The 22807-nt window shown below is 39.2% G+C and overlaps 1 protein-coding gene across 7 annotated transcripts; it reads right to left on the bottom strand.

Annotated features, from left to right (window-relative positions):
* Nucleotides 1-1767: 1767 nt before the first annotated feature.
* Nucleotides 1768-22521, bottom strand: LOC136369917 (carbonic anhydrase 13-like). Of its 7 annotated transcripts, none has more exons than XM_066333075.1 (8): nt 22503-22521; nt 22402-22459; nt 15358-15555; nt 11621-11739; nt 8221-8316; nt 7034-7096; nt 6017-6172; nt 1768-3871 (listed from the first exon to the last, which is right to left on the bottom strand). In XM_066333075.1, the coding sequence occupies exons 2-8, from the start codon at nt 22430-22432 to the stop codon at nt 3758-3760; spliced, it is 777 nt and encodes a 258-aa protein (XP_066189172.1). In that variant the 5' UTR covers nt 22433-22459; nt 22503-22521; the 3' UTR covers nt 1768-3757. The 7 variants fall into 7 exon arrangements, with proteins under 7 accessions (XP_066189172.1, XP_066189201.1, XP_066189165.1 ...); XM_066333104.1 differs by lacking the exon at nt 22503-22521 and adding an exon at nt 13613-13648 and having other exon boundaries at nt 22402-22488; XM_066333068.1 differs by lacking the exon at nt 22503-22521 and having other exon boundaries at nt 22402-22488.
* Nucleotides 22522-22807: the final 286 nt, after the last annotated feature.

The following is a 22807-nucleotide window of genomic DNA, read 5'->3' as shown; positions in this document are numbered from 1 at the left end:
TTCAGCATTTCAGTATTATCTCCTGTCTCACAAAACCAGCAGACACACAGAGAGGGTCCTCTGTCACTGAGTCAAGCACTTCACAAATAATAGATACAGAAATAACAGTATCTAAGACATTAAATTACAGACCAAACCTTTGTATTTCACATCTGTAACCAGAAGACAAGATCAGATTGGGTGAGAGAACAAAAATATGTAACAGCTAGGTCAGAAGTTAGTTGCAGAGTAATAAGGGAGATTGTCACCATGCTTTTTTAAGACTTCTTATTAGACAGTAAAAGAAAGAAGCCACATTGCTTGAGCAAGATTCCTCTGGTATTCATACCTCTATGCTGAGCTTACAACCTGAAGGTGCTCCACGTTTCTCAATTATTTGCAGTTTTTAACATCTGAAGCTCTTGTAATCTGCCCCTTGCCTATTTGAAGCGGTAAGAATCTAAATCCAAAATTTTCTTTCCATTAATTTTATAGAAACTGTATAGCATATATATTTGATTTATGTTATTTTATTCATATGCCATATTCCACTTTTTTTTTTTTTTTCTTTTTCTGTGAAGCTGAGATTTATTAATTGACGACTTGGGGTTTTTCCTTCAAATTCATTGTTAAAATTCCTTTAGGTCCCAGTTCATGTCTGGAAGCAACTGAAAGACAAATATCTAAACCAGAAGATAAAACATAGGTACCCAGCAAATGGGTGAATGGCATCAAAGAAATGTCTGGTGCATCTTCAGCCCACTGTACTCCAGAAGGGAACACTGCTACTTCTCAAGCTTTTTGTTTGACATAAAGAAAATTCTCAGCTGATGTTAAACATGTGCAACATTAAAAACATTGTGAGAATGATGGCAAATGCTATAAGCAGAGCAGAGCAGACTGTTTCCCTCTTGTGCCAAAAACAGCAGAGTTGACCCCAGGGCTCTGCTGCGGTTTATTTAATTCTGAGAATAAGTTCATGGGTGATCAACCTTCCAGCAGTCCACAATTCTTGACAGCTATTATTTTCAGCAAATATGCTCTATGTTTTTTGGTCACTAAGCATTCTGTTCTTCTTAATATAAAGGCTCAAAGTGTGTTGGAGAGTTAAGAGTTGATCAAAGGGATCAACCCCGTGTGGCTGCAGAGGGCTGGGGGATGATGATGTATTTCAGCCTCAATTGCTGTAGAGGACAACATGGATTTCACACTTGTGATAAGATTCTCAGGGAGCACACTGAGTAGTCTGTTTGAGATTCAGTGTAACTTGGGCATAGAGGAAATTAGTGACTAAGGGTGCAACCACATGCTCAGAGCTGAGACTGTGTCCAAATTCTCACTTTACACTTGCAGGGCATGGATAACCTGAGAAGCTGTTCCCAAAGGATTTCAGGCAACTGAGCATTTCTAGTCTTTTTCAGATGTCACCACTAACTTTCAGCTAGGCCAATCTAATATGAAAATGGCATCTCCACGAAAGAGGAATTACTTGAATGATGAGAATCTTCTTCTAAAACTTATTAGCATAACTATAAAAATAGTTAATAGTTCAAAAATGCACTATCAGAAACTTGCAGAATTGATTGCATGCCTTACCATTGCCAAAAACATTTTATTTGGACATAAAGGCAGACCTAATATTACATTGCCCAATAACAGACTTCAAATGATGTGTGACAATTTTTTTCCAAACCTGATGCTGCAGGTGTTAATTATAAAACTATAAACTTTTATAAACTTTACTGTAAAACTTTATGCTCTTTGGTAGAAAATACAAGACACATTCATAAAAATCCATATTTTATTTTGATAAAATCCTTATAAATATAAAAGCATTGAATCAACTCCACTGTTTAAAATATGTAAGAAATACATATTCTGTAAAACTTCTGTTTACAATGTGAAGCAGTAGCCTTATTCCTTTCTCTTCTGAGACAAACAAATCTTTTGTATCCATCCTGGAAATTGTAAACATTTTTTCTACATTCTGTAGCTACTCACATAACAGGGAAACATGAGATCCAATCCTAAGTCTAAATAAGGGAGTGAAAACATACAACACACTCCTGTTTTTCTTTTAGTGCTACTAAATGCCTTTTATTTCTCCAATGGTCTGTTTGTGTTCTTTTCTTCAGAAAATATTCAAAAGGCATATTCAAGAGAGGCCTTGCAGGATATAACAGCTATATTCTTGGGAGGAGAAAACAAAAAAGTCTACATATCTTAAACTAAGATAAAATCTCTATATCACTATGTCTAATTTATTGTTCTAAAACAGCATCTAAAGTCAATCCTGATTTTGATTTCCCTCATGTTTGTTTGTCTAAGAGCAAATGACCCACTGAGGTAAAAGGCAGAGCATATAAAACCTATTTAAAAATGAATTCAAGGAGAGCAGCTATGAAAGATGAATTTGTCAGAAGTACTACAAAGATTGGTGTTAGTTGCTGCCAGTTTCTCTCAGTAAAACCTCTAGCTGCCTCTTTCAGGTATCACTGGATTTCACTACGTAGTTCTCACAGTTTGAGAGTAAATCTAATTCTATCCTAAGCTACATCCTATGGCATGTTCATTAATGAAAATATTTGGTGTAAAAAACCCCAATTTTATTCAGATAAAAAAAGCTCCTGAGAGAAAGGAGGTTCAAGTCAACTCATAAGGACAGACGTTTCAACATATTGCTATTGAGGGCTGAGCTTTTTATTAAAAGTTGACTTGATTCCCATGTCTTTGGCTCTTTCTGACTATTCTCTTTGGTCTTGGAATATAAGTGCAACCACTGAAGTTCAACTGTGACAGCAGAACATCAGCCAGCACTTTGAGACGTTCTATACCTGGGCAGTACTGTGCTCCACAGCGAGATGAGAGGTAAGCAGCATGTGCTTCAAACTAGAGCGTGCAACAGACTGGAACTACAGCTACCCCTGCCTCTTGATTTGAAGTTGCAAAAGTCTGATGCTACATGGATATAGTGTAAAAATCCCTTATTTTCCACCAAATGCAACAGACTGGATTTAGGCACAAACAGCTCCCTCTGTGCCCTTTCACCTTGCAGTTTTCAGGTTTCAGGACAATTTCATCTTGTGACATTGTGAAATTTAGGAATACCTAATCTACTTGCCATGATCTTGCAATATATAAAATATTTACTATTTGCTTAAAAAAAAATAAATCAGTACATAATTACTGCTATGAAGCAGCCAGAATAACAAGATCATATAAATATCTCTTTTACTTAAATGCTGCTAGTCATTAGTGCTTTTTGTAGGAAAGTAAGCATGGTATTGCAGAAGTCAGCAATGAAATTACATCATCCTTGAAATATTTTTCTTTGAGAACTGCAATGTGACGTTTATACAGAAGGTAAATTTTATGCTAGAGACCAAAGGAATAATCCCTGAATATCCCATACTGTCAATAATACCAGGGATCCTGTTCAGTAATTTGGTGGCAAAATCTGGGCAACTCCTTCACCACATTTGACCCTTATGATTAGCAGTGACCTCTGTGTGTGCAATGCTGATGGCCCAGTGCTTCCAAGCCAATGCCCTCAAACCTAGTCAGACTTGTTACCATCAAAGAACCTGTGACAACTCTGGACATACTTGCCTGTGAGAAATGACTGCATGGAAACCACTAATAAAAAACCACCAATAAAAAAATCACCTATTTGTTAAAACAACTCACAAAAAAATTTAAAAATCTCACAAAGTATATTAACTATTAAAATGAATTCAGCCTTTGGTTTCAGAGGGAGGCTACGTTGGATTTACTCCTGTTAATTCCTTCTGACTTCTCGTCCCCTTAGAGGCTGGGGAGGCCGGAAGTTTCTCAGCAGGCAGCAGGCGACCTCGTCCTCAGCAGTGCTCAGGAGGCTGCGGAATTTGGCCAGCTGTAACCAAAAGAGACACAAGGCTCAGCAGAAAACCCTCCTGTCAATACTAATGAAAAAGCATGTAACTATGAAAGACACTTGTCACTGTTTTTCCACCAGAAGGAACAGAACTGTGTTTTATTAAGTCATGAGGGGAATGGCTATTTTGCCATTTCTATCCTGGTAAATGAAAAAGGGTGACTACTGAGAAAATATCCCAAAGTACACATTAACATGAAAATGTGCATAAGGATTATTTGTTTCCTTTATTCACACTTTGTCTTCCATAACCTGATCTAAACCAAGGGGGATTGTATTTTTAAGTTGGATTTCACAGTTTGGAGAGTCTGGAATGTTGTTTTTTTTTTTTTTTAAAAAAAAAAAAAAAGAAAAAAAAAAAAGAGATTATGTTTCTTGTCATACAAACATTCTCTGTATGATTCTTTGTTCAAAGAGTACATTCACAATTAACCTGGAATTGCAGGTGTGGTGCTACAGAAAGCTTCTGCAACTAGTGCTTACTCAAACCAGGAGAGATTCTAAATTCTTCCCTTGTGAAGACACAGGACAAACAGTAATTCATAACTCAGCGTCTGCTGATCTCAGCAGAAATCCCATCAAAGCTCCATGCCTAACATTGGGAAATCTGAGCCTGATTTCTGAGCTAAGTATAGAATTTTGTTTAATTTCTAATATTTCCAATAGTTACTATCTCTACATATCACCTTACTTCCCTCCTAGGTTACCAAAGGTCGGACAACAGAAAAGCCATTCCATTATAACCGAGCATTTAGTTGAATGGCACATTGCATCATAATGACATTAAGAGCAGAAAAGGTCAATGCTATCTTGCTTCACTCCATGCTGAAGGTAAAGTTTGTAATTCAGGGTCCTGTAAATTTCCAAACACTTAAAAGCTATTTTTAATTTCTTTCAACCTGAAAAGTGCAACAAAAAGTCCATAGTAAACTCTAAATCCCTGAAGAAATACAAACTCGAGGAGTAAAATTAAATGGTAGAACAATATCAGTCATGGTGCTGACTGATCAATCACAATGATGGATATTACTGGAAACAAACACTTGAGCTGCGTGCATGTTTATATTGATAAGAATATAGCAATTTCTACTTTAATACGTAAGATATAACTAAAGTTTATGAAAAACCAGTAAAGGATCACTATACTTGACACTTTCCCACACCATGTTCTCTGAGCCTGCTATTCAGGGCTGTTCACGGCACTCCACATTTTAGAATGTATTAATCATATTTTTGCCCAAATAAGAAGCTTTTAATGACTTATTTTTGGAAAGCTGATACCTTAATACAAGTTTTCAGTCCGAGAGCTATACGTATTGCAGTAAGCCTTACAAAGCCAGATTGAGGGGAATCAGAAAGTGATACAGATGAGAAAAATACACAAATTGAGCAAATAAATTACTTCAACTCAATTAAAACCAGAAATTTGCAGTTTCCTAACAAGCAACCCATTCAGGGAACAGCCTTAACATTTTTAGCAAAGACTGAAGTCACCATTTCTGCAAAGTATGAGATCTCTACTCAGAAATACTTTGCACCTAAGATTAGCCCGCTGGGTGTCACTGTTGCCAAATTAAGATACAGCATGAAGCTTTAACGAGAAATGTAAATAGACTCTTTTATGTCGAATCACAGCTTTTCTAAAACAGACTAGCATAACTCCAAGTTATTACAACAGTATTCCCTTTTCACCATTCTAGTAAATTCATCAAGTTTTATGTATTTAGAATGTAAGAAGAAATTTACTATTTGTCTGCCACATAAAAATGCGGAAGATGAGGTATGAGCAGGATATGCAAATAATTAAATCAATTAGAATTCCAGAATTTCTAAGCATCACCATAACTATTTTATTCTTTAACTTCCTTATGAATTAATTTTGCTTATTAATTTTTAGAGTATGCAGGTTCTTTATAAAAACGAATGTATTTGAATGAATTTAATAGGTGTTACATCAAGAAAGACAACTAGTTAGAATAAATTTGATATAGAAATTTTGGCTTTTGAAAATCTTGTAAGGTTTGCAGTGCCAAGATCTGCGAAAAACTGTAATTTTGGGTGGCATTTACAATTTCAGTTCTTACAAAAGTAACATTTCTATAGCAGTGAAAAATCCAAAGATACCTGTTCAGAACAAACACTTATGGGCTCTCTCAGAACAATCCAGATGACACTCTCAAGAAGAGGTGGAACAGTGAGAGAGCCAAAGTAAGTCCAGTAGTCCAGGGACTTGGGAAGCAGACAGCTGGGATCAAAGTTTGTGAATAGGGCTTTTTTCCCCTGGAAAGAAATAAAAGAAAAAGAAATACCAGGGCAACATTATTTAAAAGCAAGAGGCCAAGGTAAATCATGCCAAAGGAGGTAGAGCCTGTTTCACTATCAGTTGGGCTGGCAGCCTCCTGGGTGATGACAGGAGGTCCTCATCACTGCCCTTCTGAGGTCTTACCTCAGAGACAGCTTTGCTGTGACTTTCCTCAATGCCAGCAGGACACCATGAAAGGTATGTTAGCACAGGCTCCCCAAAGTTACAGGTGACCATGAGATGGAAGTTGTGGGGAAAAGGCAGAAGATGTTAGACTTTCAGTGTGGTCTCTGTGGGGCGGGCAGAGTTACCACACAGGTTACTGCCACTTGCTTCCCTCCACACTCCTCCCAGGAGTTACTTCTGCTTCTCCCTGTACTGGACACCAGGCCAGAGATACCAGTCTGAAACACCATGTTGAGAGTCTGGCTGATTTTTCTCACACAAATAATAGGTTATTTCTCACTCTGTACCTCAGCAAAACAGGGAAGGAAGTCTTTCCCTCATTTTTTTTACAACTTTCCATAAAGTATGTTTTTCCCCTGTTACTATCCTCATAGCAACAGATTTATCCAAGACTGGGTTCTCTGAGGAATTAGCATTTTCCCCATATCTTTTACAATGTAAAAATTATTTTTTTGTCTACCCAGTTTTCAACTTAAACAGAATGCACATAAACTGTCTCAAATCAGGTATCAATTGCTTAGAGGTAAAGAAACATGAAGATGCAGGGAGTAGCAGCCAGGTTTCAAAAATAAAAAAACCTACCAAAATAAACCACATCCCAACAAAAGCAACCACCAATATTAGCTAGTATTCTTTTAGAAGCACTTGTTCACCTTGATTCTGATGGTGTCCAAGCGGTCAGTAATCTTGTTCAGTTGAGGGTTGCATTCACCAATCTTTTAAGACCAAAGAAAAAAAAAAACAGTGGAGTTCCAGAGAAAAGCAACAAAAATTAATGAAAAGTAAACGCATAGTGAAACTGCTTTATATAACTGAAGTGACTGTAAGACCAGATGCATTTTGTGAGTATAAGCCTGTGACTAGATGGTCCTTAGATATAATACTGGTCATAAAGAATATCCACTCCCTTGCTGATATTATTCTGGCTTGTCATAGTAATTATTTCAGGTACAAAAGAATTACAAATTTGCACTGCAGGGGAATAGAAACCATTTCTCTTTCATATTTTAATATCCAGCATATGAAAAGTTACAGACTAACATCAGAAATCTAAACTGCTTATAACATTGAAAATGCTGGTTTTATATAAGAACATTCCAAACAGAATTTGTGTGCTAAGAAATCCAGTAACACTTCCCTTGAGCCACTGAAATGCAAACTCGAAAGATGGAATTACTGAATTGCTGAAGCAGTTCTTTGCAACTGCTACATGGAATGGCTCTCTGACTGTGTCAGCACCAGCACTAGCTGTTGTCAGGAAGCTGTGTCAGCCACCAGAAATCATAGAATTGACCAAAGCCCTTTCTTTTGCCATAGATTGTAGGAACTCCCCATCCGCTTCTTCATACAGAAGTCAGCGAAGTTGTCGCACGAATTTAATCTTAGAACGTGTATAGAAGGCAAAAAGGTATAAAATCATCATTAGGGAATTCTCCAGCTTCTGGTTTTGTATTTTTAAATTATTATTATTTTCTAGAAGAAACTACCAGCTCAGAAACAAGACATTAAAGGAACCTTGAAATCAAGCTGTCCCCCTAAAGAACATGCCAATCAAGAACAAGATACTGGGATCCAAATAGAAGCAGCTGAATTAAGTTCCACATCTAATGTTGCGTGGGCTTGCAGACTAGGCAATCTGAAGAGTCTGACTGTCTTGAAAAATCTGTTAGGCTGATATTTTTATTCTTAAAGGAAGCACAGCTTTCTATATTGGCAGCTAAACTCTATGAAGGAAATAAGTATAAAATAAGTATCTCTTTAGCAATAATTACATCAACCATCACAAGTATCTCTTTAGGCTTATAATGCAGCTTTATTATGAGGGCTGAAGCTTTCTCACCTTCAGAAATACAGCCATGACTGCTAGTCCATCTGACTGACAAGCTGCCTCAACAAAACTGGAATACTTCTCTGCATTCCAATGAACCACGTGAAGCTGAAAAGCAAGAGACACAGACAGCATCAACTCTCGCTGAACTCAAGTAGTGGCAAATGAATATTACTGAACTTTACTGGGATTGACACTCTTTCACTCTTTTATATGCAGAATCATTCAGTGTTCTAAATACAGATATTTCATGAAATCAGTAAATATGTAGTTCACACAAATGACAAAAGCATTTCCAGTGGCTGAGATTATTAAAAATTTAGCAGCAATCAGCCCACCACAGTGCCTGTCAAATTGCTGTTAGGCCCCTGGATTTTGAATTGAGAAGACAAAAAAAAGGCCAATGGTTATATAACTAGAGGTTTTAAATCCATTTTTAGTACAGCTGATTTTAAAAAGTGATTGAAATTCATGAGGATGTCATTAGTATTTTACTCCTCTTTTTCTTTAATCAAGCTTTCAGCAACATTAATCATCCACATAAATAGCTAGAAAACAGGCAAACACACATTAAACTTGCACTGACCCCTTTTCCCTTGTTTAGCTTAAGGGAACATCAGCATTTCCTTTCTGACACTTTTCAAATGTTATTTTCTATGACTACCAGTAGTGATGCCCTTACAAGCAGCTTTATTATCTCAGGTTTGAGCATTTGCATTTCCAACATGCCTTATTCTGGAAGTGTCCTGTCATATTTGCTTAAGAATCTTAAAGACACTACCCAGTCAGGAGGGAAGAGGAAAAGCCTGTGATGTCTATTCCCATGCCACTTAAGTCCCTCCTGTTAAATCAGGTTTCCAAGTTCCAGCCCACACTTCATGATGGAAACTCCTGATTCCCAGGAAGTGCCAGGTTGTTTCAGCCTTGAGCCATGGTCTGACTGCCAAATTGGAGAGAGCACACTCACACAGCAGTTAACTCTAAGTACTTCACAAACATTAATTACTTTCAGATATCCTTGATGGATTAGTAAATCTTATTACACATAGTTTTTAGTTAAATATGCTCAGAAGCAGGGTGTGAGATTGGCTTTTCTAAAATTGGTGACGATCTTTTCAGATTTGGAACTTCAAGAATGCTGAAAAGCAACTCATTGAATGACTTAAACTGGGATGAACCCATGAAAACAAAAAGCTTCCTTTTGGAATACAGCACCTACAAGACAAGGAAAGTAAGAACAATTTAGGAAAGCTGAAACCTGCTTTAAAGGATTTCTACATGAAGCACCACAACTGCATGGTTGAAACAGGGATCCAGGAGTATGAAGATTTTTATTATAAATATCAATCCTTGCCTAACCTCTATAAGTTTCAATTTTCCATATCTATAAAATGGAACTTTACTTGATATCAATGTTTGTTAAGCATTTGGGTTCTAAAGTGCTGAAATATTACTTGCAGCAAGTAAGGAATCTCTATAACTGTCATCAATAATAATAAATGGACAAGCCACGATGAGTATGTTGGTTCACAGCTTTAGAGATCCTTGAAGGAAAGTTGCTAAGAATATTATACACTAAACCAGGAGGAGAACATGGTCCACTAAACCTTTCTCAAGTGCATCAGTATCCTGGGGCTCATAGTGTCTGCACTGCTCCCTATTATAAGTTCACAGAACCTATGTCGAACAACTTTTAAACAATTTTTACATATGCAAAAAGGAAACAGATACTCTTAGTCAGAAATTACTTTTATTGTAGATTTGGGGGAAAAAAATCACCAAAAACAACCCAACAAAGAACGAAAAGAAAAATGCCACAGCTACTAAAAGCCCACTCCCACCTCCTCATCATAGCTTTGCCAAAAAAAAAAAAAAAAACAAAACCCAAGAAGGTAAGCCTTCCAGAACCCCCAAACAGAGTGTGGGACACTTTTGGGTACAGACCCGTTCTCAATGGCTTGTGACTTCTCTCTAAGGAATATATCCCATCTTACCACTGCTGTGTTACTGCAGCTTGTGAAGAGACCTTGATCAGACTGTATGTTGTCACAGAGAATGGAGCCATGGATCCCTTCTGCTTCCTGGTGGGCTTAAGGGCCAAACCTTGGAGTCTTCCTTACCTGTACTTTAATTCTTTTTTCAATTCAGTCGACGCTTTTTCTTGAAACCTTGCACATCTTCCTTACAAAGGTGAGCACTGAAACCATCTTCGTGTCTCCTTCCGAGGTATTTTCTTTTGTGTGAACAATATTCAGAATCCTTGGTTTTAATTCTGAGTTTCTTATCCCAAAGCCAAAATGATATCAAGAGAGCTTCTTGTGGAGGGTTACCCAACCAACAGGTAACAGAAAGGCTTTTAGACTGGCTAGAAATTCAGAGACATTTTCTCCTTCCATTTGGATTCTTAGATGGGAAACATATTTTCTCAGCTAGAAATTTGGGGTTGGTACTTAATGGCTTTAAAGCACCTCTATTAATTCTTTATATTCCATCTCACCTGGTTCCTGTGGAAAACATAAGCCTTTAAACACTGGAAATGTCACTTTTCCCCATTAGTGTTAGAAAACCGATCTTTTTTTCCTGACTTGTATCTCTTATAGCATTTCCAGTAAAATCTGATCACACCACAGTGCATACATATTTTTCTTCTGTAGTATTATGGCTTTTATTTGTCCATTTATTTTTACACTTTTTACTTCTTTTTAATCCCAGAAAACTCTGACACTGTCTGAATCGTATGTTTTTAAATATCTCAATCTCCTGAAAATATTCCATGTTACTTCCACTTTCAAAGAGAAATCTCATACTGAGAACTTTCTCCTGCAGATTACTCAAATGCACCAAAGGAGACAGAGCAGGAGTGGATGCTCCATGCCAGAGCAGATGGGGCACTTCTCCCTGTGGCACACCACCTCCACTGAAGCACAGTACCCCACAGACAGCAGGCATCCCATAGGCAGCAGTCATCCCACAGATATTAAAGCGTGGTTCTCAAAGTCATAACCACCACATTGTTAAGTGCATCACAGAATGCAACATTCCTAAATCTTGCATAAACTTTACACTACACAGGCCTCAAATCCAGTAATTTTGTGGTTTGTCATTGAAGATGACTTTGAAAATGTTCTCCAAGGAAGAAACAATGAAAGACAAAGTTTAAAATAACTCTTGAACATTAGGTCTGCTCTTATCAAGCTCTTGTCTTCTGTACTCCTTTTTTAATCCTCTCCAAAGCTTTCAAAGAGGTTCTCCTTTAAGAAAGGACCAAACATGCAACACCTCAGGAAGACCATTTGTCTTTCGATAAAATGCAGGGAAGATGAAAAGCAGGAACAGAAAATGCAACATTATTCTTGCAATGGAAAACTTGTCACAAACTTAGAGGGACGGATGACTCCACGTACAGCCTTACCTCTGCCGCATACTTCATCCCATCCACCGTGTGCTCAGAGCCAGCTTCATCATTGGATCCCCAGTGGAAGTGAATCTGACGCAGCCTGTAGGTCCCGCTGAGCGGCCCCCCAGTCAGCACTGGAAACCCAAGCAGAGGAAAAGGCTTTCACTGAGAGAATGGCAGTCTCTACCCACGTCTTCTAACCTCACACCAGAGTTCAGTCTTCGGAGACTCCTCTGCTCCTCCTCAGAAGTGGTCTCAGATTTCCCATTTCTTGGAAGAACTACAGAAACCCTCATCTGTCGAGGATATGATTACGAAAATTGCATTTATGGGCAAATTACTGGGTTATGGGCACTAAAGGATATGCTGCTATTGTAAATGTTGGATATTTCTCAGAGAATGGGAAAATACTTCTATTTTATAACACCCAGGAGTTCCTTCTCTTGATTATATTCAAAAGAATCACTAAAAAATTAAGCTCAAAATATAGGTTTTATGAAAAAGGATGCTATGTCAGCAGAATTCTTTTTCTTCTTTGCAATTTAGTGGAAAATAGGCGAAGTCTAAATTTTTCCTTCATTTGCAACTAGATCCAGTTACATCAGATTGAAGTCTGAGGAAAAGGAGCTTATATTAACATAAATAAAATTAAGCCAATGCTACATATGCACTGTACAACTGCAATATTACTGACAATTAGCCAGGGCTGGAAAGAATGAGAAGCAACTACATACTTTAGGATTGTCTAGTTTGGAGAAAAGGAGGATGAGGAGTGTCCTCACTGCTCTCTACTTCTGAGGAAGGGAAGCAGAGAGGGAGCTGCTGGTCTCTTCTTTTAAGTATCCAGTGATAGGACTTGTGGATAAGGCTCAAAGCTGTGTCAAGTAAGATTTAAACTGGATGCTAGGAAGCATTTCTTTACTACACGGAGGTCAAACACGAACAAGCTTCCTAGAGGGGTTGTCAAAGCCCCAGGCTTATCAGAATTTAAGAGGCATTTGGACAATGCCCTTAGCAACATTCTTTAACTTTTGGTTAGTCCTGAACTGCTCAGGCAGTTGGATGAGATGATCACTGCAGGTCTCTTCCAACTGAAAGAGTCTATTCTATTTCTATTCTGCTCTGTTCTAATTCTAATTCATGCATATGGGTAGGTTTTTTCATTATTTTGCTCTTGCAGGTGCTCATAATTTTCTTGTCAGACTTAGAATTAAAATCACAGAGCCTTGAATTACACTCAGAAAGATTCCTTACTCACAGTAAAACAAATCACTCCACTTTCCCAGCACCATATGCGTCCTCTGAGTGTTTGGGAATCAGTCTGGAATAGCTTACTGGCTCATTATAGAAATTTTAAGGGGAAATGAGGGGAGACTTAAATTATGTTTTTTAAATTAAGAGCAGTAGGGATGATGATAATTGCAATTTTTTTCTCTCTTCTAGGTTTAGTCCAAAACCTAAATTTTCTTAGGAACAAAGTACATCAAATAAAGATGAAAAAAGAATTTTTAAGTTGCCTATTTACTAACACAAGTAGCTTGGATAATGAAAAGTAACAGGGACTGTTTATTCTGGGAAAAAATATTTAAGTTCCTTAAAGCTTCAAAAACATACATTTACACAGTCTAAAACATATCAAACAGAGGAGATGGGGCAGTGGCACTTAAATTCCTTCTTTTAAGGGCTGTAAACTTGGATTCAAATGATCATAGAATAGTATAAAGGGCGGTGTTTTTAATGGCTGAGAAAAAAACAATTATGTAGAAATGCACCAGCATGAAATACTTATGCTGAAAAATGTGGAAAATGGCCTGTTGATGTGTTTGTGCCACATCACACAGTGATGGTAAAACCCTTTCATTCCAACAGTAATTAAGGAAGAGGGTAGTCAGAAGCTTTTATGACAAATATCAGTATCTCAAATTTTGTGAAATCCTGGAGGAAGATCAATAGACCAATTTCAAAGAATGGAGCTAATGTGGTACCAAAGAGCATAAACAGACTTACACAAACAATTACAGACTTGACAGCCCAGTTCCAATGCTGATCAAAGTGAGGAAATAGTTCATATGGGAGCCAGTTAATAATGCATTAGAAGATGCTAATATATCTAGCACAAATTAATTTGACCTTTTTTTCATGAAATCAACACATGGCAGGAGTTCTTACTTCACAGAGGTGCCCCAGAAGCCAAATTTGGGCCCTAGAAAATTCAGTATTTTTTGACCAATGACCTGAAAGAAAACAAAAACAATACTGATAAAGTTTGTCAGTGACAAATATTACGGAAAATAGTTAATTACTCAGTTTATGGTTGTGGACTGAAGAATCTGGTCCATGCATCAAAGATATGGAGTCTACTGAAGGAGACTGGGGACTCCATCTGTTAATTATCGGATAAACATCTGTCAGTGCTTTGCCATGATATGAACTATATCCTTGGAGATACAGCCTGAGGAAAGCAGTAAGAGAAGGATCACATTACCACTGCTTTGGTACCAGGGGAAGCCTAGAAAAACACTGTGTTCAGGCCCTGTCACTTCATGGATGGAATTAAGAGAGTGGAAAAGGTTCTTGGTGTATTCATATTCATTACCTTTTTTGTTTTAAACTCTGAGGGTAATTAACAATTAGAACAACTTACCAAAGGCTGTGGTAGGTTCACCATCGCCGGAAAATTTGAAATCAAGATTGTGTATTTTTCTAAGAGATGTGCTTTATTTCACCAGCATCTACTAGGTTTGAAGCAGAGATTAATTCTGGGAAGTTCCGTGGCATCTGACACAAGGTCAGATTGATCATTGATGGTCAGCTGGTGGCTTTCAGGCAACATCCAATGTTGATAGAAAGTTTAAAACTAAGACTGCTCAGGAAACAAAAACATGACAATATCTCCATCTATGTCTCTCCCTCTTGCCACTATGAGCTAATAAGTCCCCAGGATTAATGGATCATCAAAAATCAGTCTCTCTCTGGCTTTGACACTTGTGAAAGTATCATATGGTCTTGGATCCTCAGCTAAGCCTCACACAGCCACAAAATGATTTTATTGCTTGAAGATTCTGCACTCCTACAGCTTCAAGGGCAGGTATGCTGGCTTGTCCAAAATCCAAGAGAAGGTTTCAAAGATGAAGGCACTACCATTACAAAGTGTATGATAAACCAGAGAACTTCTTAATAAGAATTATCATTTGCAAAAAGGGAAGCTACATACTCCTAGAAAAGACTGGGGCAATAATATTCTTCAGAGAAGAAAAGGGATGACTTTGGATCTATTTAACTTGTTCTGTATTGGCTCTTACTTGATTGACATAAGAAGTCCGAGTATAGGTTGTAAAAAGGGGAAAAACATAACCAAATCTGCAGCTAAATTCAGATAAGAGATTTGAGTGATTCAGTTGGAATGAACCTGTAATGAGACATAAAAGATTCATCTGCAGTGAGAGAGAGAGAGAAGCATTTGAAAAATTGTACACAACACTGTTCAAACAGAGGGCTGGCAATATCCAGCTGGTGGGGGTGGATCAAATCACTCCTTTGAGTATGGAATCCCAGCACTTTCTGACAAACAACCTCGAATTTTGTCCACACTGTATCATGCTGAAAGACAGGGAAAAAGGAATTTCTCATCCAGAGTAGCAAATTCTTATTGTTTATACTGTTTATACCCAGCAATGAGATGTGCCCAGGCTGTAGGCATTCTATTTAGGAATTGGTGGAGGAAGTTACAGTGCAAGAGTAAAGGAACAAACCTGATTTGTTGACGGTGTCATCAAACTCCACACTGGTGGAGTGCCCGTTGTTAAGGATGATTTTAGCAGAAGCTGGATCATAACTGGGATTTAGAGGACGGAGGGAAGGATCATACTTGGTTTCCTCAGTTTTGATGTCGATGGGTGACTGACGGTCTCCATTAGCGACAGGAAAAACCTCCTTCCAGTGGGCAGGCCCTGCAATGCATTGGAGGAGAAGTCTAAATTGCTGACAACACCCTCATTCTTATGAAAGAGAACTCTGCTTGAATTGTCCTCATCTGCACCTTTTAAATTCAAAAAGGATGCACCAGGAAAACACAAATCAAAATATTCAGCTACTTTTGCTGCATCACATCGCAATAGCAGTTCTCAGGACCCCTCCACATACCTTGCATGCACCTTTAAACAAGGCCACACGCAGTATGTAGATGCTTCATTATTCCCAGGTAGGACTCAGCTATGCACAAGACACTACAAATGTTCATTCAAATCAGGCATCCTGTATCCAACAGGCACTATATGCCAGTAAGTTTTTGACATGCTATTTTTGCCTAATATCATTGTGTCTTTAAGGATTACCTTTTTTATGTGCCAAATCCCTGCATTAAGAATTTTTTAATGTCTTAGTCATTTGCTTCAAAAGACCTGAGAACACAGCTTCCACTGATCACTCTGAATGAGATGGGGAGATGTCAGAAAAGGCGACTGGTGGTGCCAGAAATGCTGAGCGTTTCCTGAAGCCTGATGGTAGTGCCTAGAACCTAAACACTGCGGCACCTCTGAGCACCTCCTCCCAAGCCCACCAACTGTGCACATCAGCTGTCACAAGAAAGAGACACTGTCACCCTCTAATCATGAAGGGTCCATGCACACAGGCACACATACACACACATTAGTGTAGCACTGACAAAATCAAAGAACAGGAACACTTGGGGAGGTTTGGATTTTTACTGCCTTCAGCTGATGAGAGTAGATCTTCCAGACATAGATGCAGCACCATTCACCAGACTTAGGTAGAAATTATAGGACTAAAGAAGCTGTTAATCAATACTAGTGATCTCAACCTTCTTCTCTCCAAGCAGGCTAGGACAAATGTCACCTGAAAAGCTAACATGGATATGATCAAATGGCAAATGACATCCTAAAATACAAGGATATGCGAGTTATCTGTTGTTACCTACCAAACATCAGAAACTTCCCAATAATTCACAATAAGTATGTATGTGCCATTGTTTAACCCTATTTGAATAAGACGGTAAACAAAAATATGAACAAGAAGTTGCCTGGAGAATATATTCTATAAAGACAGAAAACAAGGTTTAGGATGGAAAGGAGGGGAAAACAAGAGAAAAGAAGGAAGAAAAAAGAGAAAGGCGAAAGGTGAAAGTCTGCAGGGCAAAAGATCTTTCAGAATTAAGAAAAGCACAGCACTTTTTTTTCCTCCAGGCTTACAATGGGTAAGAAGCATAATAAACAGTTGAGAGACTGGATATAAGAAATACTTAATACAAGCATCAGAACCTGGTCCAATAAAATCTGCATCACGAAATGCTCATAACTATCTCCCTATCCTGAAGATAACTAACCTCAGTGTAAAAATTGGGTTTGGGTCTTTCTGAATGGCTCAGCACTTAAATAAAAATGATGACAAAAAAGATGAAGAAGTATGATGGTTAGGTCAATAGCCTAACATCAAAAGCTGTTAAATATTTTTCTTTCCTCAACTTCAATAGAAGTGAACACAGCTCAGAAACTCACAGGTGTTAAAAGCCCCCATGCACCCTGGCAGTAAATCAGGGAGGAAGCACCAACAGCGCCGGGGGCTGCTGCTTGCACAGCACCTGGGCAGAAAATTATTCTCCTCTGAGCAGCACTGAAAAATAGAAGTGGGAAAAACTTGTAAAGAATAGCCTAAGACTTAAGCCTCAGAACAAAGGCCTTCAATCTTGATTTGCTAAAAATTAATTACTCCATTAACTAAACTCAATAAAGAAATAGATTCTAAGGCAGAAGATAAAAATCCTACTGGTTTGAAACATAAAAATGTTTAAACTTAATTCCTCTCAGTTCACGAATGGTCATCAAAGCTATTCAATATTCTAATTACATACAGTTTAGAATATAACTTTAATTGTGTTTAGATCCTAATACCTTATAGTTAGGGATGCAACACAAAATTACATTTGTAAGAAGCACCATTCCATAATTTATACCTCACTACCGTGTTTTGGGATGCCTAGAAAAAGCTTATTGCTACTTAATTTTAATATTTCTAATACTCCTTAACTGAGAAAAGACAAAAAAATATTTATGTGCTTAACTACTTGGTCTCCTATTGTTCTGTCTCAGAAATAACTATAGTTATTTGAATTAAATAATATGGATGATTTGCATTAAAAAATAATACAAAGTTGACAAAAGGAGGACCCAAGGGCAGTGATTCTGTCACTACCTAATTATTTAACAGTAATATTCAGGTCTAAAAAAAAGACGTTGTTTGTCTGGCACTTGTTCTTGGCTCAGATGACCAAAATACTGTTTTGATATGGTGATCAAACATCTACCAGTAAACAAACTACCAGACATCCGACCTTTCAAAATACACAGGAATATATCAAGAAATTTCAGCTCATTTTGTACCAACAGATTATATCAAGAAGTATTCCTCACTAGGCAATCTACCAGCAATCTAGTAAAATTATCATGCTTTTGCCATTCTAGGAAAACTGTGACTCAATCAATTTCTACATTTTCTAGCCCAATCCAAACTTTGTGTGTGACTTTTGTAAAAAAAAGTCGTTACTGTTGGAAGAGATCCTCAAATGCATGTAATACAATCAGATTTAAGCCTCTGAGATCTCCAGGGTGAAAATGTCTGAATTCAGATCTGTATTTGATACCTCTACACTAAAATAATGTACACTTCAGTTTTCTAAATATGCACCTTAAGACATATCCAGGGAGTATAACTCATTAATTCCTCTCCCTTAATTTTTTCCTTTACTGAATGAAAGTGATTAATATACCACTTTTTTAACTTATGAAATCCTCTCCTGCTGTTGGGAAAATGTTCTCTTGCTAGAGGCAATTTTCTAGTAGCTTTAAACAACCAAAGCTATTGTGGCTGAGATTTATGACAAAAAACTGAACCATCTGCTTGAAGATTTCATGCCTTCAGTTTGGACACAAAATTACCACAGGCAATGAATTGTCTGACACTTTTAGGTCAGACTATCGCTGCACATACCACTCACCAGCATTGCACACAGCCAATTCATGAAACAGATCTCACAATAAAGACATTTAGGAATTTGGTAGAAAATAGAACTCACTATAGCACCTCACGGTGTTGCATTTTGATCCAGCTGAAGCTAAAGATTACAAATTTCGTCAACAGGATAACTTGAGATAAGTCCAGTGAAGACACTACAGGATACAGTTGAGTTCCAGTGAGCCTTTACATGTGCATAAATGGAGCATGTACATGTGAAAAAGTTTTTGGGTTGGGTTTTTTTCACAGTTTGTTATTATATATAGAAAATTCATTATTTTAGTATGGTCTGACCTTGACAGGAACACATCCTCATTTATTTCGAAAAAGAATCCATTGCCCAGTTTATCAAACACAGAGTGCTTAAATGCAAACTTAGGTTTGCAAGTAATTTGATTGCATATTAAGTTACAGTAAGATGTACTCAAACAAAAGCAATTAAAAAAATTCATCATGGGTAAAATTAAGCATCTTTTTTAAAGCATATATTGAAATGATGCAATTATTCTCAGAAAGAAAAAATGTATAAGAAGTTACAGCTTGAAGTACCTTAAAGGTATTTTGCAATCTAAATGATTCTATGTTTCTATGAATTAATATCCCTTTTATTTATAAAATGCTTCAGCATTACAGTAGTAACTAGTTCAAGAGAAAATTTTGCAGTAAAAACAGTGCATGTAAATAATTACCAAATATTTCATTAAACAAATAGTAAAGTGAAAGCAATTGAATTCCAACTGTAGTCTCTTCCAACCTTACACATTCTGTGATTTGCCTTTTAACTAAAGCAATTCCCCTGTAAATGAACAGGACTCAAGGGGCAGGAACATTCCTGTCCTGACAGGAACCTTGAGCAGTAGTGTAAAGCATGCATGATGGCACACTGAAGTCAGTTTTCAAGATTTCAGTATAATGCCTCTACAGATAAGCAACATCAAAATTGTGATGTAAGAAAAATGGCAAGAAAGCAAAGGCCAAGGTTTTCACTTGGAAAAAAAATAATGCCTTCATGCATTTCAGAAATCAAAGTAACTGTGAACTTCTGCATTAGGTTTGTGTGACAAGATACTGGCAGTGAGGCTGCAGGTGTGGCTTCTGTGAGAAGCTGCTGAAGCTTTCCCCATGTCCAGTAGGGCCAGTGCCAGCTGGATCCAGTCTGGACCCACTGTTGGACAAGGCTGTGCCTGTCAGGGACAGTGCTAGCACCTCTGGCATAACAGATTTAAGTAGGGTAAAGAGTTCCTGTGCAACAGCAACCAAAAGAGAGAAGTGAGAATATGTGAGAGAAACAGCTCTGCAGCCACCAAGAGGAAGGGGAGGACATGCTCCAGGAGCCAGAGCAGAGATCCCCTGCAACATAGTGAAGACCATGGTGAGGCCACTGTGCCCTGCATGGAGATCCACCTGCAGCCCATGGAGAGTCACAACTGGAGAAGGTGAATGTATGAATGTATCTTGAAGGAAGCTGTCACCTCATGGACAGCCCACACTGGAACAGGCTCCTGGCAGGACCCCATGGGAAGCCCAAGCTGGAGTAGGTTTGCTGGCAAGAATCGGGGCCCCCTGGGGAATTTAATGTGGAGCAGTCTGTGAAAACTGCAGCCTGTGGGAAGCACTCACATTGGAGAAATCCATGGAGGGCTGTCTCCATGGGAGGGACCCCATGCTGGAGCAGGGGCAAAGTGTGAGGAGTCATCCTACTGAAGAGAAGGGAGAGGCAGAGACAACGTGATTAATTGACCATAGATGCTGCAAGAGAGGACAGAGCAAATCAGGAGTGAAATTGGGTCTGGGATAAAGAGAAGGTTGGAGGGAAGGTGTTTTAAAGATTTTATTTTATTTTCTCATTACCATACTCTGATTTGATGAGCAACGAATAAAACTAATTTCCCCAAATTGAGTCTGTTTTGCCTGTGAAAGTAACTGGTGAGTGATATCTTAACCCCTGAGCCTTTCAGTCTATTTTCTCTCCCCTGTCCAGCTGAGGAAGGTAGTGATACAATGGCTTTGGTGGGCACCTGGTGTCCCAGTCAGGGTCAAGCCCCAAAACTTTTAATTCTGTACCTAACAGTGAGCTCATGTCCTTAAACATAGATATTCCATTTATGCAGACATGTATGCTTTAATATTTGCCATAATGATTTATGTTGTGACTGTTTCAAGTGACAAATGCAGAACTTTGAACACAGATTCAAGTCTTCAGGCAGTCAACCATACTATATAACTGTATCAGATTTAATTAATTTCACTTTATTTCTGCCTCAATTGTAAAAGGTAATCTTAGTTTCAGCAAAACTATTTTCAGGGCCATGAAGGCCAACAAAATTTTTCAAGAATCAGAGCAATTTCCTTCACCTGCTACTCAAACTAAAAACAAGCAAAATCAGTAAAATAAATGCAGTAGAAGAGAAAAAGCTGAGAAATAGAACTGATGCTAGGGAAGAGCACTGAAATGTTCGATATCCATGCCTCCCTCCTCCAATCTCCTGTGAAAGGTGTGGTGAAAGGGATGGACTGATGAAGAACTGTGACTCAATCCACCCCACAGCTGCTGTGGGGCTCGAAGAAAGGAACGAAAGGCAAACTCTACCTCAAGTCTGTTACCAGGCAGGCAATAAATAGAGTTTTATAAGAGACATGGGGCCTCAAGCAAGGTCCCGGGCCACCGCAGCTGAAATTCTGGTGGCCTCCCCTCTCTAGAAGTCGAGAATAGCAAACAAGAAGAGATAGGATAAGGGAGGGAAAGTGAGCTTCTTATCTGGACCGTGCAGGTGAAGCTCAAAGCATAGAAACGTATGGAGAGAAAACTTTGAAAACAAGACCCATTTACGTCTTCAGGGGAGGGGTAGGGTAGAGTGCACAACAGCAGATAACACACCCAATCATTGCAACATCTCTGTGATCCACCACCACCATCCAGTTTTTCAGGAAAAGTACATCTATACAGAAAACATGGGACAAGAGGGCCAGGAAGGAAAGGTAGTACTTGCACAAACAGTATTCCAAAGTCTAAGCAATAATATACACAAAGCATATTCTTATAGACATTAGTATATGCAAATGTATAGCTGTCTCCCTTTACTGTGATGGCATTTCATTTCTCTGTGTACAGACAATATAAGATATTCCATGTATTTTATCAGTTGAGCCTACAATTTACAAAACACTTTCATTTCTACTTGCATGACTTGTGAGACTGTCTGCACACTGGAGCGTTTGCATGACTGAAGATGCAAAAGAGAGCAAAGTCTTTAAGCCTGCTGATCAGCTCATCTTGGGACTTCAAAGACTGACAAGATGAAGGAAACCACGAAACAACTAAAATCCAAAAGCATCTCCTCTTAAGTGCATAGTCATACAATTAAATAATCCAGTCAAGTAACTAGGGTTTACCACCGTGTAGCAGAAGCAGAACACAGCTGGAATCGGAAAAGCACTGCTGGTACAGCAGTTCCGATCAGTGCAGCTGTCTAGCACGTACTCGATCTGTGTACGCAACTGTTCAGCTAAACGAGCGAACGAAATCCCGCTCGGGAACGCGGCAGACCCGACCCGGAGCCAAGCCCGACCCGCTTCTGCCGGCGATGCCGCACTCACGGACACCTCTCAGCCGCCCGCCTTGCAGAATGCCGAGACAAAATTCGGCTCGCTCGCACGGTGCAAAGCCTTTCAGCTCCTCCAGCTCTCCCGAGCGCGGGGGAGCTTGCCGAGCCCAGCGACGGGCAGCGCTTCCCGCGGGACCCCGCCGGCCCCCGGCCGCCGTTCCCTACCGTTGTGCTCGTCGTATCCCCAGTGCAGCATGGCTCTGCTCTCCTGCCGGCCCGGGACACGACGGGCTCTGCTCTCCTGCCGGCCCGAGACACGACGGGCTGGGACGGGCTGGGGCGGGAGAGGCGGCCGCGCCCGATTTGAAGGCGACGGACGGCGACGCCCCGATCCTCGGGCGCTGATAAGGACACCTCCAGCGCTCCGGCCTCCCGGCCTGTCCGCACCTGTTGTCGCCCCAAGCCCTTCGCCACCCAGGCTCCCCCCAGCACCGTCGGGGTGGCCTGAGAGAGGCAGTGCCATCTCTCAAGGGCCCGCTCCAACAGAGGGAAGGTGGCTTCGCCAGTCCCCGTCCCGCCAGAGCACCAGCTGTGAGGCAGGGAGGGAAAGACGGCAGTGTCCATTCCTGGG

Source organism: Sylvia atricapilla, chromosome 1 (assembly GCF_009819655.1).
Source record: "Sylvia atricapilla isolate bSylAtr1 chromosome 1, bSylAtr1.pri, whole genome shotgun sequence".
Taxonomy (NCBI): Eukaryota; Metazoa; Chordata; class Aves; order Passeriformes; family Sylviidae; genus Sylvia; species Sylvia atricapilla.
The sequence above is the reverse complement of the archived record's forward strand: the minus strand, read 5'-3'. Positions and strand labels throughout refer to the sequence as shown.